Source organism: Haliotis asinina, chromosome 3 (assembly GCF_037392515.1).
Source record: "Haliotis asinina isolate JCU_RB_2024 chromosome 3, JCU_Hal_asi_v2, whole genome shotgun sequence".
Taxonomy (NCBI): domain Eukaryota; kingdom Metazoa; phylum Mollusca; class Gastropoda; order Lepetellida; family Haliotidae; genus Haliotis; species Haliotis asinina.
The window spans coordinates 21,689,588-21,707,899 of NC_090282.1; the positions used below are offsets into that span (position 1 = coordinate 21,689,588).

An 18,312-nucleotide genomic window follows, 5' to 3' on the forward strand; every position below is an offset into this window, starting at 1 on the left:
ATACGGCCATATTTCGCGGTTCTCATAAAATCCCCTAGATGCAAAAAATGGCAGCAGATATATCTCCCTTTTTTCTGTCCAATCAGAATACGTATTACATCGACCTAGATTCAAATGCGAGCAATGTGGAGAAACAAATACGACATGACTGAGTTCTGTCTAGAAGAAACATTTGAGTGTCGCGCTCGGGAAGAGGTTCCAGTTTCACGATGCATCCGGAAATTACCGAGATCTTGCGAACGAACACTTTTGAAACAAGGTCGCTGATTGCACAAGTAAATCTGATTGCCTCCAATCACGAGTCTTGAACACTCGCACCATGAAAGGGTCGTATTAGAACAGAGGTTAGGTAGGAAGAGAAGACACGTAACCTCTGTGGGAAGAGAATGCCCTATATCTTGGGCAGAGCATGAGGGAGCATGGGAAGAATAGGCCCAAAATGTCCTATACTCGTGTCACTCTTGGAAGGCCCCCAGTAGCCGGGAAGGGGTGGACTTACTGACTTGGCTGACATGTCATCATAGCCCATTTGCGTAGATCGATATTTTACATACATCGCCCGAATATTGCTGACTGTGGCGTAAAACTGAACTCAACCACTCTTTACATGGTTAGCAAAGCAACATTTTCAGATTCCCGGTCATCGTTTCTTCAGGATACCAAAACTCTCAGGACATTTCCCATCATGTTTTTTTTCAGATATGACAGCCTACCAAACTGCCTTCATTTAACGTGTATATCGAACCAACAATTAAAACCATAAAGTCGTGCATTGTCATGCATCGTCTGAGTTCAAGAGCAAGAACAAAAGCTCTACGGACTGCGGTAATAATCCCTAGCAGATGTATGCATATGAAAGTATAGTTCCTGTTTGCACTTATTCTCATGAAAGCAACTAATCAATGAGACCTTACGTTAGATCCATGAATGCTAACAACCAAGTATTCCTGTCTAATCGGTCACCGACCTTTTCTGCGCAAACCATTTAGTATCAGTTAGTGAATACTCACACAACTTTATATGGTAATGAATCGGGTTGAGGCCGAACGATTGACCTGCAGCATCAAGACTCCTCCGCTGCCAAGGCTTTTGCATACATTACTCATTCCTGATTACTTCCGGGTTGTATTTACACACAGGGACATTGCAGATTATGTACGTATTGAAGAAACCGGATGTAATTAAATCTCTCTGATAATCTTATCTCTTCACTCAGTAACAGGTATGTGGGGAGAATATTTATCCATCATTTGTAGATTGGAGGAATTTTGGAGGCCTACAATAGTGTAATTATTTAACAAAAGGACTCTCTTCAGTAGTCTGTCTCACACTCCCTGAACCACATTACTTTCCCCAAGTCCTCCCTGCTATGCTAAAGTCTTACATGAAGCAGGTCTAGATTTCCTCAAGTTCGGAATCTCTGGTCTCCATGTCGCTCCTTTTTTAATATTCATGGGTTGCTTTGCTAATATCAAAATTATATATATTCAGAGATTAAGTATTTGTCTATCTCTTCAGAAACTATATTATTTTATATAATGGTCCCATCCATGTGAGCTCAAGCAAACTTGCAGTTGCTTGCAACAAAAAGTATACTTTCATTTACATGTGGAACGTGCTCATTCCGTATCAGAGCATAACCTTACTTTGTAGACGACAGGCGTCTCGCTGGGACATATGCCGGGAAATCACACTTTTCACTGACCCGGAAATGACCCATCCTGCCAGCTTAAAGATGCGACGCAAGAACAGATGTAATTCATCTCAGTCAACTTATCGGCGAGGAGCTCTCGAAGTCTCATTACCTACAGCGGCGGTGTTTGCAGACATGACATAACACTCCCACAAGTTTCCGACCCCAGGCAAGAAAGTAGGGGGCCGTTAAATGGAAAGGTCAGCCGGATGTGACCTACACACCTTGCTAAGGCAATGATTAGTGGGTGTTGATTTCTGCAAATAGATACCAGGGAGAACGGAAGTTATATGCTAATGCAACTGCGCTTTGGCGTACCTCAGAAAAGTCTGATTAAGCCAATCAGTCTGACAGTATTCCTTCCAATAGGCATGACTTTCCAAAAGCACATTTAGTACAGTTTAAACAGTTAAGAGTTATGATTAACTACAGTTTGAAAGGAATCATGTTGTAAACGAGCGTTTGGATTACAATGGTTGCTGAGAATAAACGCGATACAGTCAACAGGTCTGTTTGATTATAACGTTTCCATTAACTCTGTTGTGTTATTTATTAACTATTCCGTGAGACCATCTTGTGAATTCGTATCATATTATGTGTTATATGTGTCAAATGAATACCTTTGAAACGTCAACACGTTCCAACTGGCAGCAACAGGACAAGTCATTACACTGATGGCTGACGTTGAATCCTGCTTCCTAGCAAGTATATTTTAAACTCGTCCCCAATAATATTCATGACATATACTACACGAGTATCTGTAGGGTAGGGAGAGTCCCAACGTCTAGGCCAAAATAGATTTGTCCTCCAGTGTTCCCCACTAACTGTGGCAAGGTTCATTACCTGGGGCTATAATCTACTGTGCATGACTATACCTTGTCCATTTGCATGCCTTATGCATGTATTTCCCTTCTATGTCCATAAACTGTAGTCACGCTGCTGTTTCCGCAACGACCATCATATTCATCCTAGAAACACCTTTGTCATAGAAAGACGTTATCAACGATTTTAAGTGGAGTTTCCAAAGACTACAACTCTGCCACTGTCATGGGATACACGCTCGGCTAACACGTCTTTTATATATATATATTTGCTTGCAAGTTTCGTCTAAATGGACATGTAACCAGAATCCACTCACACTTCCTATCTCCCAGTCGTCCAGCTGAATATCGGGGGCTCCAGTCAAGTAAATTTAAATTGGGCTAATGAGTAGAGAGGTGATACACTTCCCGCCCTTCATGAACATGTTCACCGGGAGATGTCACTGCTCCCTACTCCCCTGCGTTTGGTGCTCGTACACTGAAGGTTAAACAATCTGTCACACCCAGTGTATTACTGCACCCCATGTTCACTTGATAACCGTCCTATCATTATATCAGTGCAATGTGATTGCAGGGAGGTTGAGTTATCCTACTTACGTATATCAGTCAGGATCCGTGCTAATGTCGATCTGAAAAATGCACTTTTATACATGTCTTGCATTTTCATACTTGTTAACCAATGTGAGCTTCACGTGCTACCCTTACTGTGAAATTGACAAAATAGGAATAATTGTATTTCATTCCATATGGACTCACATAGTGCATGGAAATGTCTTCGGATTTTGTTAATAATATGTGTATGTGTGTAGGCTTGGTCTCGTCCTTGTATGGCAGAAGTATTAGCGCTGCGCCATAACATTTTAACTACTTACTAGCATTTATTAACTCAGGCAGCTTCACTCGTGTTGGGGATTCGAATAGTCGCTGCAGGAAGAATTGCGGAATTTCTGAGCACTGGGCCAACGTTAAAGAACACTGAAGATGTAACCAACTAAGTAACTCAAATTATTTATTGTATAAATTCATATGATATCATTTATTATGATATTATTAGCATTTAAAAAGTTGACCTATTTCATATTGTTGGAAAAATGTATTTGAGCATTGCTATGGATATAACAAAAACCAGAATATATGTCTGTATATTGTGCGAAAGGTTTCTTCAAAGGACATATGGTTTGAGCTTCGTTTATGTCTCTAAGGAGTGAGTGAGGTAAGTTTTACGCCACACTCAGTAATACTCCAGCTGTATGGCGGCCGCCCGTAAATAATCGAGTCTGGAACAAACGAACCAGTGATCAACAGCATGAGATCTGAACCGATCTAACCGCAATTGGAAACCGATGACATGTGTCAACCAAGTCAGCGAGACTGACCACCTGATCCCGTTAATCGCCTTTTATGGCAAGCAAGGGTTGCTGAAGGTCTATTCTAACCCGGGTGTCTCCAAAGATGTTTAATGAATTCGAAAATATTTCTCGGAAATTAAATATTTTGTTCACTTAAATATCCGAAAGAAAGTATAAAAACATCCAAATACAGTAAAGACATCCGTCGTTTCGACGCCAGGACTCTGATTAACACTCAGTTTCATTCAAAAACTAAAACAAACCTGTCTACATAGGCATGCGTTTTATAAGCGTCGGTCGTTTTGAAATTCTTCCAAAGATAATGTATTGCTTTGCTACAACAGTTACTCCCATGGAACTGTCTCCCTTGTTCCCAAAGGTCTGACGCGGTATTAATAAGCTGTCATCCCAGTACAACCAACTCACTGATGGCTGGAACATGGCATTCCCCCGACCGGTCTACAGCTATTGCAGATAATATACACTGACATATCTGCCACGTTAGTAGCCAACTACGAACATGTATAAAGGTCCTTGGAGACCCTGGTGCTCGCCCAGGAGTGATAATCTGACATAGGTCCGCAGCCTGTATATAATAATACTCCATCTCTTCAACCATTATCAGTAATCCCAATGGAAAAGCAGCCTGACCCCTTGACGTCAGGCCTTAAGATCTACATTGAAAAGAATACAACGTGACACTTCAGGTGCCGAACATGTCGTTATGTTCTAAGCCAGATAAATTCTGATGGCGTTTGCCCTCAATATGGTTTAATATAGGCGTCAAGTAGATTTCGTGACATGTAAATGATTAATACAGAGACTGGTTAAATATAACTCTCAATATGTGATGGATGGGTGTATAGTTGATTAAGCAGATGATGTAAGCTCGCGCGAATGATTAATGTGGTACATTGCTTCATCGTTTTGTGTTACGCGTGTTTGAACTGTAATATCATCACTCAGTGAGCATGGAAACGATTATTTTGTAACGTTTACTTTTGTTGAAGAGGGGCGGTAAATATTTACTGTATCATGTTTATTGTTGTTGAAGGAACACGTAAACGTGTACTTCTATGTTTATTTCTTATCTTTGACTATTGTAAACGTCTCCCTTTAAGTGTAATATAAGGTTAAGACAATGTGACAGATTGATTGAACTTCTTGTACGTACGCGGTGTTTTCCGGTCAATGACTGAATTTGGAATACGTTCCTGTAACTGTTTACGGTCTGTGAATTAATATGTTGTATGTTGTATATTTCGTGTTAATGACTGAATTTGTTGTACGGTTACATGACTGCTCCTCTGGGAGGAGTAAGCTGCAGCTGGTATTGCCTTGGGTGATAGATTAAGGCATAAAGAGCGCCAGCTCGCTAAGACATACATTTGTTAGCTTTAATGTAACGATATATTTATAAATGTAAAGAATATTAAATATTCACTATGGAAGAAGAGTTGAGGAAGATGTGTTCATCCCCTTTAATTCTCAAGATCGCTACTTGAGCATGTGCTAAGGTCTAGGTAATTGAACACTCAAACAGGTGTACCTGTGCTACTTGATTCAATGAGGTTGGGCTGTTACTTTTGTTTTGGCATACCGATGTGTATGGTTCAAGCGAAAATGAATCTTCTTATTCTGTGGAACGGAAGACAAAATGATTGCCTTTCGGTGAGGAATCGACGAAATCCGATTTGGGAGCAGATATTCCACCAGAATCCTTAAGATGTAGCGGTTCAACACAGAGTAGTCTCCCTTGACAATAGGTGACATATTGATACATTGGTGCAGCCGCTAGGTGCCTCTCGGCGACTAAAAGAAATATGACCCGTGAGTTTAACACCGTCGACCACAAAGCGAGAAATCCGTTACACTTGGTGTTGCTAATGTGCGCGTTACTATTCACGTGTTGGCGACCCTCCTATTGAACCATGACATAGCTAGGGCTCAGGTTTCGTGCGTCAAATCGTACGTCTGTCCATCAGGTGCAACTTACAGACCTATCAACGCGTGTCATTTCCAGGTAGCCGGATATTGAATTACTGGTTAATAAAAAAACGCACAAATCGATAACTGACTAAATCATGAAGAGTATTTTGTTAATGGCACGTAGAAGCTGGTGTGAAAAAAGACATCGCTCTGTGCATGTGCAGCTTCATGAATACATTCCTGTTATTTGAGACGTTTGGGTGATTCTTGATAACGGTGAGCGCCTATACCGAAACATCGCATAGATCATTATAAAGTTGTTGAACTATTCCCCTTGTTCATGAAAAATATTCATGAATTTATTTAGGTGAGACATTCCATTACCATGCTTCGGTATGACTAAATGAAACTGCAATCTGATTTAAAAAGATATTTTTTCGAACTGTACTCAAGTATGTAAGGAGTACTGGTCGAAACATTTCATTTCTGACTGCCCTATATAGCCACCCGCATGTCTCTGTTAACCATACACCCTACGTTGTATGGTAATTCAGATGCCTAGCGCACCCGTTCACACTGTATTCAGCTGCAGAGTGAACGAGGAATAAAATGGTCCCTAGCTATCTCCATTAAGAATTCCAAATAACGGCAAGTGCATCTGACCAACAAACCAAGCCTGTGATCTCAGTCAAGCAGGCAATAAAACTCGCAATTAAATGCGATGAAAATAATACCCTTCCGCTTATATTTTAGTTGTCGGCGTAAAACATGTGCCTTATCTTCCGATATGCACGGTGTGTTCACATGTTACTATCTATAGAAGCTCGGAAGACTTAAATAGCTCATGCCTCCGTTTCTTCACGTATGCATATTCCATAGACGCACAGGACGATGATAAAAGTGAACTGAAGAATCATCTGACTGACTGTGATAGCATAGTGAACTATCACTGGATCAAGACTCAAACAGGGCGTGAGTCGGCAAAGTACCATCATTCTAATCTCGAACCAGGAATCAGGGTGCGGTTTATTAAACATCGCGAATAGAGTGCAACAGTGTGTATGCGTGTGCTCGGTGTCTTGAGTACAGCTTCCTGGTGGAGCCGGGAAGAAAACACTTGTATATGCGTAAATGCATCTGTTTGTATACGTCTGGGTACGTAAATCACCATATACATGGGTACGCTTTTGAGCTACACTTGTCTGTTCTTATTTATCACGTGTCAGCATGCATCTGCTGACAAGCAAAATGCGATATAAGCAAACCTCGTCTGCCTCCCTGCGTACGTGTCAGTACGTGTTCGTCTGCTTAGAAGCAAAATTTGTCTGCCTCCCTGCGCACGTGCCAATACGTGTCTGTCTGCCTATGAGCAACACTTATCTCTGCTTTCATGCCCTAACACACCGTGGCGTGCAAAAACAGCTGTATGTCCATATTTATTCAAAACGCGTCTTACTATGTACTTCAACTACAAACGAGAAACACGACGAGGTCCTCGGTACACGCAAACGCTTGGGGACCAGACGCTGTGTCTAGCAGTACTGTCTACATTTCACTTTTTGAAGTCAAATCGAGCATGCAGATTCTGGGAAGACTTCAGAAAGGCAATCAAATTTCGACAATTGCTCAGAATTTACATTACAAGACTCAGTTAAGTTTCAAAAGTGTCGTGATGGACATGGTCAGCCGATATCCACACCTGACACAAGGGTGACTAAATGTAAGTTTCATGAAACGCGCAGTATAAATGTGTACGATATGTTTCTCTGATGAACGAATGACCAGACTTTGCGGTGGGTGCGAACATTGTCATTGCTATTTCATGGTGATTCACAAAGAAAAGTGCTTATGTTATTGTCGGAACAAAGCGGTAAACCGTGCACAGATTCTTGTGATTGTGGAAATTGTTTTGTCGTTGTTCCTTGCGCTAGATAACTACTCTGCCATATAGTCGATGAACAAGGCAACAAATGGTAGTTCTGTATTTTTCCCTTACTGACATACACGCACAACTAACTACATCATGCGACGATTACGGTGACAATAAAATCGTTTATATTATGTTTTCTCAGAAACGCAAAGAACGTCAGTTGGATGGTCATCAACACACTATTGTATACTGTGATGGTGTTACAAAATATCACGATGTAAGTCAACATCAGTACGTCTGTGTAACTCATGTTTACCGGTGCATATGTCACCCAAAACCTCTACCTGTATGTCTGCCAATCTCGTCGTCACCCAGTACATCTACATGTGTGTCTGCCAATCTCTTCCTCACCCAGTACATCTACCCGTATGTCTGCCAATCTCGTCGTCACCCAGTACATCTACCTGTGTGTCTGCCAATCTCCTCGTCACCCAGTACATCCACCTGTATGTCTGCCAATCTCGTCGTCACCCAGTACATCTACACGTGTGTCTGCCAATCTCTTCCTCACCCAGTACATCTACCCGTATGTCTGCCAATCTCGTCGTCACCCAGTACATCTACCTGTGTGTCTGCCAATCTCCTCGTCACCCAGTACATCCACCTGTATGTCTGCCAATCTCCTCGTCACCCAGTACAGCTACCCGTATGTCTGCCAATCTCCTCGTCACCCAGAACATCTACCTGCATGTTTGCCAATCTCCTCGTCACCCAGCACATCTACTTGTATGTCTGCCAATCTCGTCGTTACCCAGTGCATCTACCTGTATGTCTGCCAATCTCCTCGCCACCCAGTACATGTACTTGTATGTCTGCCAATCTCGTCGTTACCCAGTACATCTACCTGTGTGTCTGTCAATCTCGTCGTTACACAGTACATCTACCCGTATGTCTGCCAATCTCCTCGTCACCCAGTACATCTACCTGTATGTCTGCCAATCTCGTCACCCAGTACATCTACCTGTATGTCTGCCAGTCTCGCTTACGACGCTTTACCAATATTCCAGCACTATCAGACACCAGAAAGGAGCTTCACATATTGAGTCCATGTGGGGAATGGAACGTGGGTCATCGGCGGGAATACTTTAACCACAAGGGTACCCCAAAGTCCTACACACTACTAACATGCTACTACACACTACTGACATGCTACTACACACTCAATGTATCTTCTTGTATGTCCAAGATATATTCATATGACAAACTTTACCATGAAAGTGTATATTTATTACAACTCAATGTACCGACTAGTTTTCCTTCGTAAATTCATGAGTCATACGCGCCCTTAAACGTTTACATACACTATCTCAGTGAACCGACTGCTTTCCCCTCATATATTGATGCAATACCTATCCATAAACAAATTAAACATATTTATTTACATCAACTCAATGTATCTATTCTCTGTATGCTTGTGCGATAGACCCGTGAAGGTCCCGGGGTAGACTAGGACTAGGCAACCCATGCTTGCCATAAAAGGTGACTATGCTTGTCGTAAGAGGCGACTAACGTGATCGGGTGGTCAGACTAGCTGACTTGGTTGACACATGTAATCGGTTCCCAATTGCGCAGATCGATGCTCATGTTGTTGATCACTGGATTGTCTGGTCAAGACTCGATTATTTACAGACCGTCGCCATATAGCTGGAATATTGCTAAGTGCGACGTAAAACTAAACTCACTCACTCACTCACTCACTCACTTGTGCGATACCTGTCTGTCAGCTCAATGATCTAACTGTCCGTCCGTCTGTCAATTATCAATCTAATCTCTATCTGTGTGTTGTCTATTATTACCTGCATGCGTTAATTAAATGTCTAAGTATCTATCTTCTACATATACGCATATACCTATATGTGTCACTGAATGTCCCTGTTCTTGTCGATAAAGCTAATCGTACACCTCCCTGTAATAATTTATGTGTATGCATGTGTCAGTGCATAAATGTGGTCAAAGGCTTATATGAGAGTGTGTATGTGCGTGTGTGTGTGTGTACGTGCGTGCGTGCGTGCGTGTGAGCGAGTGAGAGTTTAAAGACTATTTTACAGTAGGGTTTACACTATTTACGGACATCCGTACTCGTGTCCATTATAGCGGTCGTGGAAGTTCCAGTTGCATCTGGTGTCGTCGCCATTGTCGCTGACAAACTACTGGTACACGAACCACAGGGATACGGGACGTCATTTTACATCGCCAATCAATTGTCCATCTCCCTGGAGAGAGAGCGATGAAATCCTCGCGTGAACTCCTCGCTTGACTTAACCATAGTCACTAATCACCCTAAACACGGACTGATAAGAACCGTTCCTCTAGTTTTCGCTCACGAACCGACTCGATAAAGTATTAGCTTTGAAATATGTTTTCACGTCCTTTATTACGAACATACCTACACACAGGTCCCTCATATTGTGCATTGGCTTCAAATTCATATTCTGAAGTGACATTAAAGCCAAAAATGTACAACATGGTGAGTGTGAAAAAATCGATACTGTATGCAGACTGTCGCCTAGTACATACATAACGTCTGCTACTAACATTAAACACTGTTGGTCAAAAATAGCAATATTTATCAAATGTTTTTCGTGCAGCTTCCAGACTGATACAATGATAAGGTCAAGTGTTTGTAGATAATAAATGCAGAAACGTCTGCAGGTCCAATACGCAAGATATTATTAATATAATTCAGCTTTAAAATATCGAAAGCGCCTCTTAAAAACTGGCGTTCCCACGGATCTGACGCGTGGCTAGTCGTGGCGTGACGTCACAGAGGCAATGTAAAACGCCCATGACGTCACGCCGTCAGCTGCTCTGCTCTGAAGTGACATGTGAGTGTCACCTGCTTTGTCATTTACTGTTAAGTGGATATAGATCCCTGTGACTATTTCTGACCGTTCTATTTCAGGCTGTACAAATGAACACTCTAGGCAGGAATACTATACTGACGTGATATAAATAACTAATAAGTATATATTAGATTAGAGGCGCTAAATAAAATCCTTACAATAACCTTGTGCATATGTAGAACAGATCAAAGCATTCCATTGATTAATATGGCAACTTCGGTGCATAATATCTACCTGCCTCATCCAGAGGTAACCTCGTTATTATAGTATTATTCTGATTCATATATTCGTACATTAATTCAGTTTTAAGCTACACGCGAGTCGGTCATTATTTACCAAATAATCATTTATCAAATACATTTAGCAACACGCTACACACAGGGAGGTCAGCATGTGCAACAGATTTATAAAAGAGTATCTGTGAAAACGTTTTGAAGAAAGTCATGCATGACATCTGTTAAAGTTTTTGTAAATGAATCACATATCTTGAAGAGGATTTTTACCATACATGTAAATAACCAATGCCCCTATATCTTTCCACCCGTGAAGATACTGGTAAGAATAGATCTTAGCAGCCACCTCTGCTTGTTGCAAAAAGCGTGTAATGGGACAGGGTGGTCAGGTTCGCTGACCTGGTTGGCACATGTCATCGTATCCCAGTTGCCTAGATCGATAATCATGCCGTTGGCCACTGGTCAACATTATTTACAGACCGCTGCTATGTAATTGAAATATTGCTGAGCGAGATATTAAACAACAAACCCTCCCTATAACTGTCTGTGGAGAGGTGTCCTAGCCGGTGACAAAATCGTCGTCCGATTCACCACAGGGGAACAACTAGCGGACACTTAATACTGGAGTAAAACAATACTGGCTGTAACATGTGACTGACTTCTCGGGAATGATTAATAATTATCTCAACGCAAACTGTGCTTATATATAACATCTTTAGAAATAACAAACGCTGGACACCAAGTACCAAAAAATACAACTTTACATCGGGCATGATTAATAATTATCTCAACGCAAACTGTCCTTATATAACGCCTTTAAGAAACAACATACGCTGGACACCAAGTACCCAAATAATACAACTTTACATTGCTGCTGATTTGTATATCAACGAAATCAGAGAGCTATTGCGTCTTATTGAAGACACCCAGTTTCAACTAACTAAGTGTGATCGTACTAGCTAGCCCAGAGACGTACGGAAAAGATGAAATCAAGTGCCGTTAAGTGCTCACTCCCAGCAGATAGTTCCCAGCATCGGGGACAAAAAAGACTGCCTGAGGGATCGTTAGTACTGTTTACCCATATTTATATATCACGCATATTAGTAAACTGGTACAAAAAACCCAAAATCTCTCACCACCCAGTTTCAGAATATCCTGGTGAAGGTGATTCATCTAAATCGCAAAATGCATGGAGGGTTGCAATGTATGCTAGATTAGTTCCTTTGTTAAGGAAATTATTAATATTCACTCCGCGTGCATGACAGCTGTGACCTCGCGCACTGTTTTTATTACCTTCATCGCTGTTTGTACTCATGATAATACGAGGACTAAGTTTGGAACTGAGGCTTTTAATACTGCAACGATAATTGTCTCCAGTACGATAAGGGGCATAATCGATAGGCAGTGTGTAATGACAGTAGTAGCTATAACGGTGACCACGGTAGTAGTAGTAGTAGTAGTAGTAGTAGTAGTAGTAGTAGTAGTAGTAGTAGTAGTAGTAGTAGTGCAGACGTATTGGTGGCTATGGGTACACCAAAGGAAATGCTAAAAGCTAATGAGTACAACATGCGGAATGCTAGAAATATAAGCTGTAACAAGTGGGATGCTTAAAGTATAAGCAATAATAACCAATGAGTAGAACAAGCGGAATTCTACAAGTTTAAAGTTAGCATCAACCGGAGAGAACAGAGTGCGGAATACATCATACATGAAACACTATGAAACATATCAGGTATTTACAAAATGATGATTGTCGAAATCAGGATGCAAACTTACCAACGCTAATCAAATATTCAACTGAATTCATAAACAAACAATTGAAAACGTTAAACTTAGTCATGTTGAATATTAATTTATGACTGTATAGGTGAATATGTGTATATCAACAGCTGTGTATCTAAACGTGTTGGAATGTCCGACTTCCAGTCTAGGAATATCCCATAATGAATCGTAACATGAGAACCTACAAGTATAGTGTGTTAATATACATGAAATCGACTACCACCAAAGATCACTACTAATCCAAAAACATCAACCGTCCCTACATCAAAGGAACAACGTACATTGGCACCAGAAATTGAGTCTGAATCAAACATATTCCTTCAACGTTGGCTAGTTGTTTTCTTCGAGAGAGGCAAAATCTAAATCCATACACTTGTAACGGGTTTCGAACAGTAATCTCCTGAGACGAAAACGAGCCGACCGTTAGGTAGCTTCACCGTTCCATCGCGTCTCATCGTCATGACAACTGCATACACATGGTTGCACACGAAGTTCATCAAAGATTTGAATCACGTGTCAAATTGTGTGTGTGTGTTTTAATGATTACATAACCTGATATTAAATTAAGCTATTCGGGTTAGAACCAGGTTAGCTATTCTCGAAACTTCTTAGGCCTATTCTTAACACATTGGCTACGAACAAACTTACGAATTCTTATGGCTACGAGCGTAAGTGCCCAGGGCCGTAATATTCGAAGCCCTCTTAGCGCTAAGGTTGTCGTAAGTGCCATACGTTAACGTTAGCTTACGACTATCTTATCGCTAAGAGAGCTTCGAAATTAGAGGCACAGAATTTAAGCGTATGCACACAGCAGTCGTAAAAGTTCTATTTCAAAGGCTAAATAACATACCCATCATTTGCCAGTTTGGGGCAAGTCTGTGACTCCGATAACTCTCTTAAATTTTCACGTAATAGCAGCACAGTAACGTAGCAACAGCAGAAAATGATTGACAATGTACTTCAAGGCAGATTTTAACATAAGATGAAAAAACCAACATGATTGTCTGAGTAATTTGATTTGGATTGACACAACATTTGGAATGATTAAATTTGTCCCGCGATGTTACTGTAACTCCCAAACGGCACCAATTTCATCCACGACTTCATCACAATATGTTAACACAGGAAATAAACACAAAAAATATAATTGTACTAACTGGTACCCTTAACAGTGTGGTGGTTTTATACGAACGTTAGCCGTCAGATAAAACTGCATTATGTATGAACTAGTTCAGCACAAAATAGGTGTTCATGATATTATTAGGCCGTATATTCTGCCATGATTTACCGAGCGATTGATGTTGCAACGAACTGTCCACGACGCTGTTGCCATGACAGCAACAGTCTGCATCTAGTTGCATGTTCTATATCCATCCCCATGAAACGTTCATGAAGCGCGCCGTTTCATGAGACTTATTACAGCGCATATATCCTGTCACAACGCGAGATCAAAGGCGCTACCTGCACGCCTGGCATGATATATAAGGAATGAACACTGCAATTAATTCCGTTTGAATGTTACCTCAGCATCGTACAAACGTTAATGCAAAGAAGTTGCCTGAATTGAACATTTCATTTAACTTTTCAGTATTTCGTTTCGACAGAGACATTGATAAATAACTTATTCACGCTGTTCGATCAGGGCATCACTTAAAGATGACACGGCACAAACTGACTACAATGTGTTTAATTTTATATATATTTGTCTGACAATAAGAGTCATTAAGTTTTCATGATTTCAAAAAAGACGTAATCGATTTGAGCGTTGCACAATGCTTTGTGTGAAAATAAACATTTCAGTTTACGTCAACGATTTCCAATTTATATGCTCTGAAACTATTTGATTACAGCAACTGTATCGCCGCTCCCCATCTGTCATGAAACACCTGATGGCTAACAAACAGTTTAATCGGATTTTACTTTAAACAAACAGCGTTAGTTATAGTATGAAAGAGTTGTAGTTTACAAGTCTGATTTTGTTGATTAAATTGTTTACTCACTGGGGAATCAGTAATACATGTACGTAGAGTCTGCGTTCTGTTAATCATCTTGAAATAGAAGACTGGATGGAACATGACCAAATGCCTGAACGAGGAAAGTAACAAGGTCATACTTTCCCCTTAGCCACATCTATCCCCCGTCACTCAAGGGCAGAAAGCAGCAGTGAAACATCATTGGCCACTTCAAGGGTGTTAGCTTCATGTAATGATGTTCCTCTATGAATTGTAGATGTCATTCAATATTTCTCTGGATATGAAGGATAAGTCCTTCAACGGCTTGAATTCACGCCTTCGCTGCCTACGGTCTCAACTTCAACCACGGACGGGAGATTTAGCGTTGCTTTGGCCCGATTTCGGCTATATCCGATTTCTGTGTATCCGAAATTGAATGTACATGATGAATTCAATTATTGTGATGACTCTGGAGTGTACACCCGAGAGCTGCGATTATGTTTCACGTGAATCCACAAAGACGTTGAGGTAGCCCGCAGGTGCTTGAGCGATCGGGCTTTACACAGAAGACGCGGTTCCGATTCCTCACGTTGGCTGTGAGTTCCCCGTTTTGTCAGATGTGGGAGTAACCTCTTCTAACTCCTTCACACATTCCCTCACTCACTCATCATTTGATTATCAACGCCCTTGTTACACTCCATTCAGTACATGCGTACTTTATTGTTTGAAAACGCAATAGACAAGTCTCCACACCAGACCCTCTTTCCTTACATTTGGATGCACTATTATGAAAAATGTATCTTAATATCACACATTATCATAGAATCTAAATATGGCCGTGACAGGTGGTGCAGCAGGTCTAGAAGTTAAACAAGTCCACTTGGCTATTGACCAGTTGTGGAATGAGAACTGCACAAGAAGATTAACTCGTTTAACGCTAACGCAAGGCAGGCATGATCGCAATCAGAACACCCACTGGTAGATATTTGGCGTTTTGTGTTATATTTGGGGAACAGCATTAAGATAACATTTTCGTATCAAATGTGCTATGAGGGAACTATTTCAAGAAAGATGTTGGAAAAACACGGATACCTGACGTAATGTGATCACAGCTGAAGTGAACACCAGTGTCACTGTGACCAAAAATGTCACCATGACCATCAGCAATTATATGACCCTGGACGAGGAGTACTTAACAACAATAGGGTATAATTTGTGTTTTCAAAAAATGGGATAGTATCACGACGACGGTTTTGTGAAAGTGAGGAGTCTCCGATGTGTGTATGAGTGACTGACATTGCAGTGGAAGAACATGCACTATTTGTATCCTTGGTTTCAAAGATAATCTTAGATTCATCAATGAATGACAAGCCCGCTACAAGACATGATGATGATGATGATGATGATGATGATGATGATGAATTGTCCTTGCTCATATCCTTTCTCCTGCTCGTTAATATCGTACCCAGTCATTTACATCTTGGTATGTTCTGGGGAAGGTACGCGTTATGGTCGCTACTTGCGGGATCTGATATTAATATGCATACATATCGTATTAAATAATTCAACACATATTCCTGCAAAACAATTGACCGTAAATTCTCATCAGAAAACATATGTATTTTACAATATCCACACAGGGTGAGTCTCAATAGCGTTAGTGTTCCATGGACATACATAAGAATAAAGTAAATGGCTCTTACCTATTGTGGTGATGACCGTCAGGGCGAAGTAAAACGCCCCAGCAAACTTCCACTGAGTGCCTGCCTTGTAGGGAACGTTCTTGATGATTGTGAATCTCAATTTCTCAAAATCTTCTTCTGTGATGTTGTAGCGAATTTTCATTGTTTCCTCGTCAGCTTCTAGTAAACGCCGTTTCTCCCCCTCGAACTCCGACTCCAGGGCATCAAAGACTGCTGCTCCGACCAACAGGTAGGTGAAGGTACACACGATAAGGGACAACGTTCTGACATTCTGTTTCTTCATCGTACCCACATAGCTGCGTTCTTCCTGCTGTTGATGTCGAGGGGGGTCCGGGGCTTCGCTAAACCGCGAAATCTTGACAGCTGAATTGCAACACTATCAACGACGTCTTTATAAACCCTACAGTCAGAACAAAACCCGCATTTGTGAACTGACATGCGGCTTGTGGCGTCTGTTCATTATCAATTAGTCCATCATCAACAACAGTACATATCTATCTATCTTACTTATTGGAATCATTAACAGGGTGGCACGTGGCGACTTTCTATCAATACCATACTTCAGGTATATACATATATATTTATACACTCGTTAGATCAGTAACCAGCTCTGTATATGCGTTTGTGTTAGCTCAACACTTTTATATCAACAGTTCTATTTAATTGGACTTCTTGTAATATCGTTCTCATTCCGATCAATGTCCTATTCTACTTTTATCTATACCCAAATGGTTCCAATTCTAAGTGTTCGCACGACTACCCTTTCTGACAAACGACTTTATGTGCAGATAACACATATGTTATGTGTTAAATAACAGTCAATAGGCTCATTGTCAATACACTCACTGACTTCTTAGGTGTCGCCTTTATTAAGACTTCAAATCCTATATTATTAATATTGGATACTATAGATATTGGTCGTATAATGTTGAGCATTGGGGCCTATAATCCATACACATAAAACCATCTACATTATAGTAATGTTTAAATTGCCTTGATACTGGCGTGGTTGTGAGATGGCCTTAGACTTCAGTATCTGACAAGGATGCATTAAATGTCGTCAACAGCCGGGATTACAACCTTCGCAAGATAGGAAGCACCATGACCTGGGTAGTGAGGACGATAGCTCCGGCTTATATTACTCCCACAGCCGTTAGTAAACCTACGGGAGGCTCCAGTGTCAGAGTGGATGGTATTCCACAGACGCACCGTCCCTTTCATTTCCTGTAGCATCTACACTGTCAAGGTAAAACGTAGTGTTCTATACCCTTCCATCTACACAAAACCGATTGTTACAGTATCACATTGCCCACCTCATGTCGTGGCGATAGTAAACGTAGTGGCCGCTAGCTGACGCACTCAACACAGATCAATTATAGTATACGACACTATATTCACCCATATTCCAATCCCTTGAGTAGCTATTCCGACTGCGGGGTAGAGATTCGCATTGCAAGGTGGTCTCACATGGAAGGAAGCACCAAGGAAATCCACTGTGAAGCGGGTATATCTCCCTTTTTCATTCACTCTCTCCTAAACAACGCTACAATTGCCGAATCAATCGATATCGAACTGTAGTTCACATTGTCGTCTGCGTCTTAATTCCAGTATGGACACATTTCTCCAGCTTTCAGGCCATTTTCTTTGTTTTTCCACCGGTATCCTCTGCTAAACTGTTAAATCGCGTTGTGAGACCGACTGGCCTTGTTTCCCGTGGCATGAACAAGTCGCCATAGTGTATGCTATACAGCAGATGGCACAGGGGGAAATCGAGAATCGTCTGCTGCACTCTCCACACCAGTCGATGCGCACTAGATGTCACTTCCGTCGCATCTGCGCATGCTGTAACACAAAGCGATCGATTATTAGAGGCTCGCCACAGGGGGGTCTAACAAGGCGAGTAGGAAAATTGAGACAAATGCCGCTAACGAACAGAGCGTCCAGATCTAGAGGAACTGTACACGTGTAATTACTGTAGCAGAACGAGGCTACTTAAGGGAGGGTGTCGACGAGTGGGGAGGAAATATTGAATGCTTTAATCAAGAGATATCACATTACGACAGATGGGATTATGTTT

The 18,312-nt window shown here is 41.3% G+C and overlaps 1 protein-coding gene across 1 annotated transcript in view; it reads right to left on the reverse strand.

Annotated features, from left to right (window-relative positions):
• The window catches only part of LOC137277662 (two pore potassium channel protein sup-9-like), a 67,201-nt gene extending 49,155 nt beyond the window's left edge, over positions 1–18,046 (reverse strand). Inside the window, exon 1 of the mRNA XM_067809513.1 lies at positions 16,236–18,046. Within this exon, the coding sequence (XP_067665614.1) occupies positions 16,236–16,518 (283 nt within the window). The 5' untranslated portion in view covers positions 16,519–18,046. The remainder of the gene's footprint in view (positions 1–16,235) is intronic.
• Between the last annotated feature and the right edge of the window lie 266 nt (positions 18,047–18,312).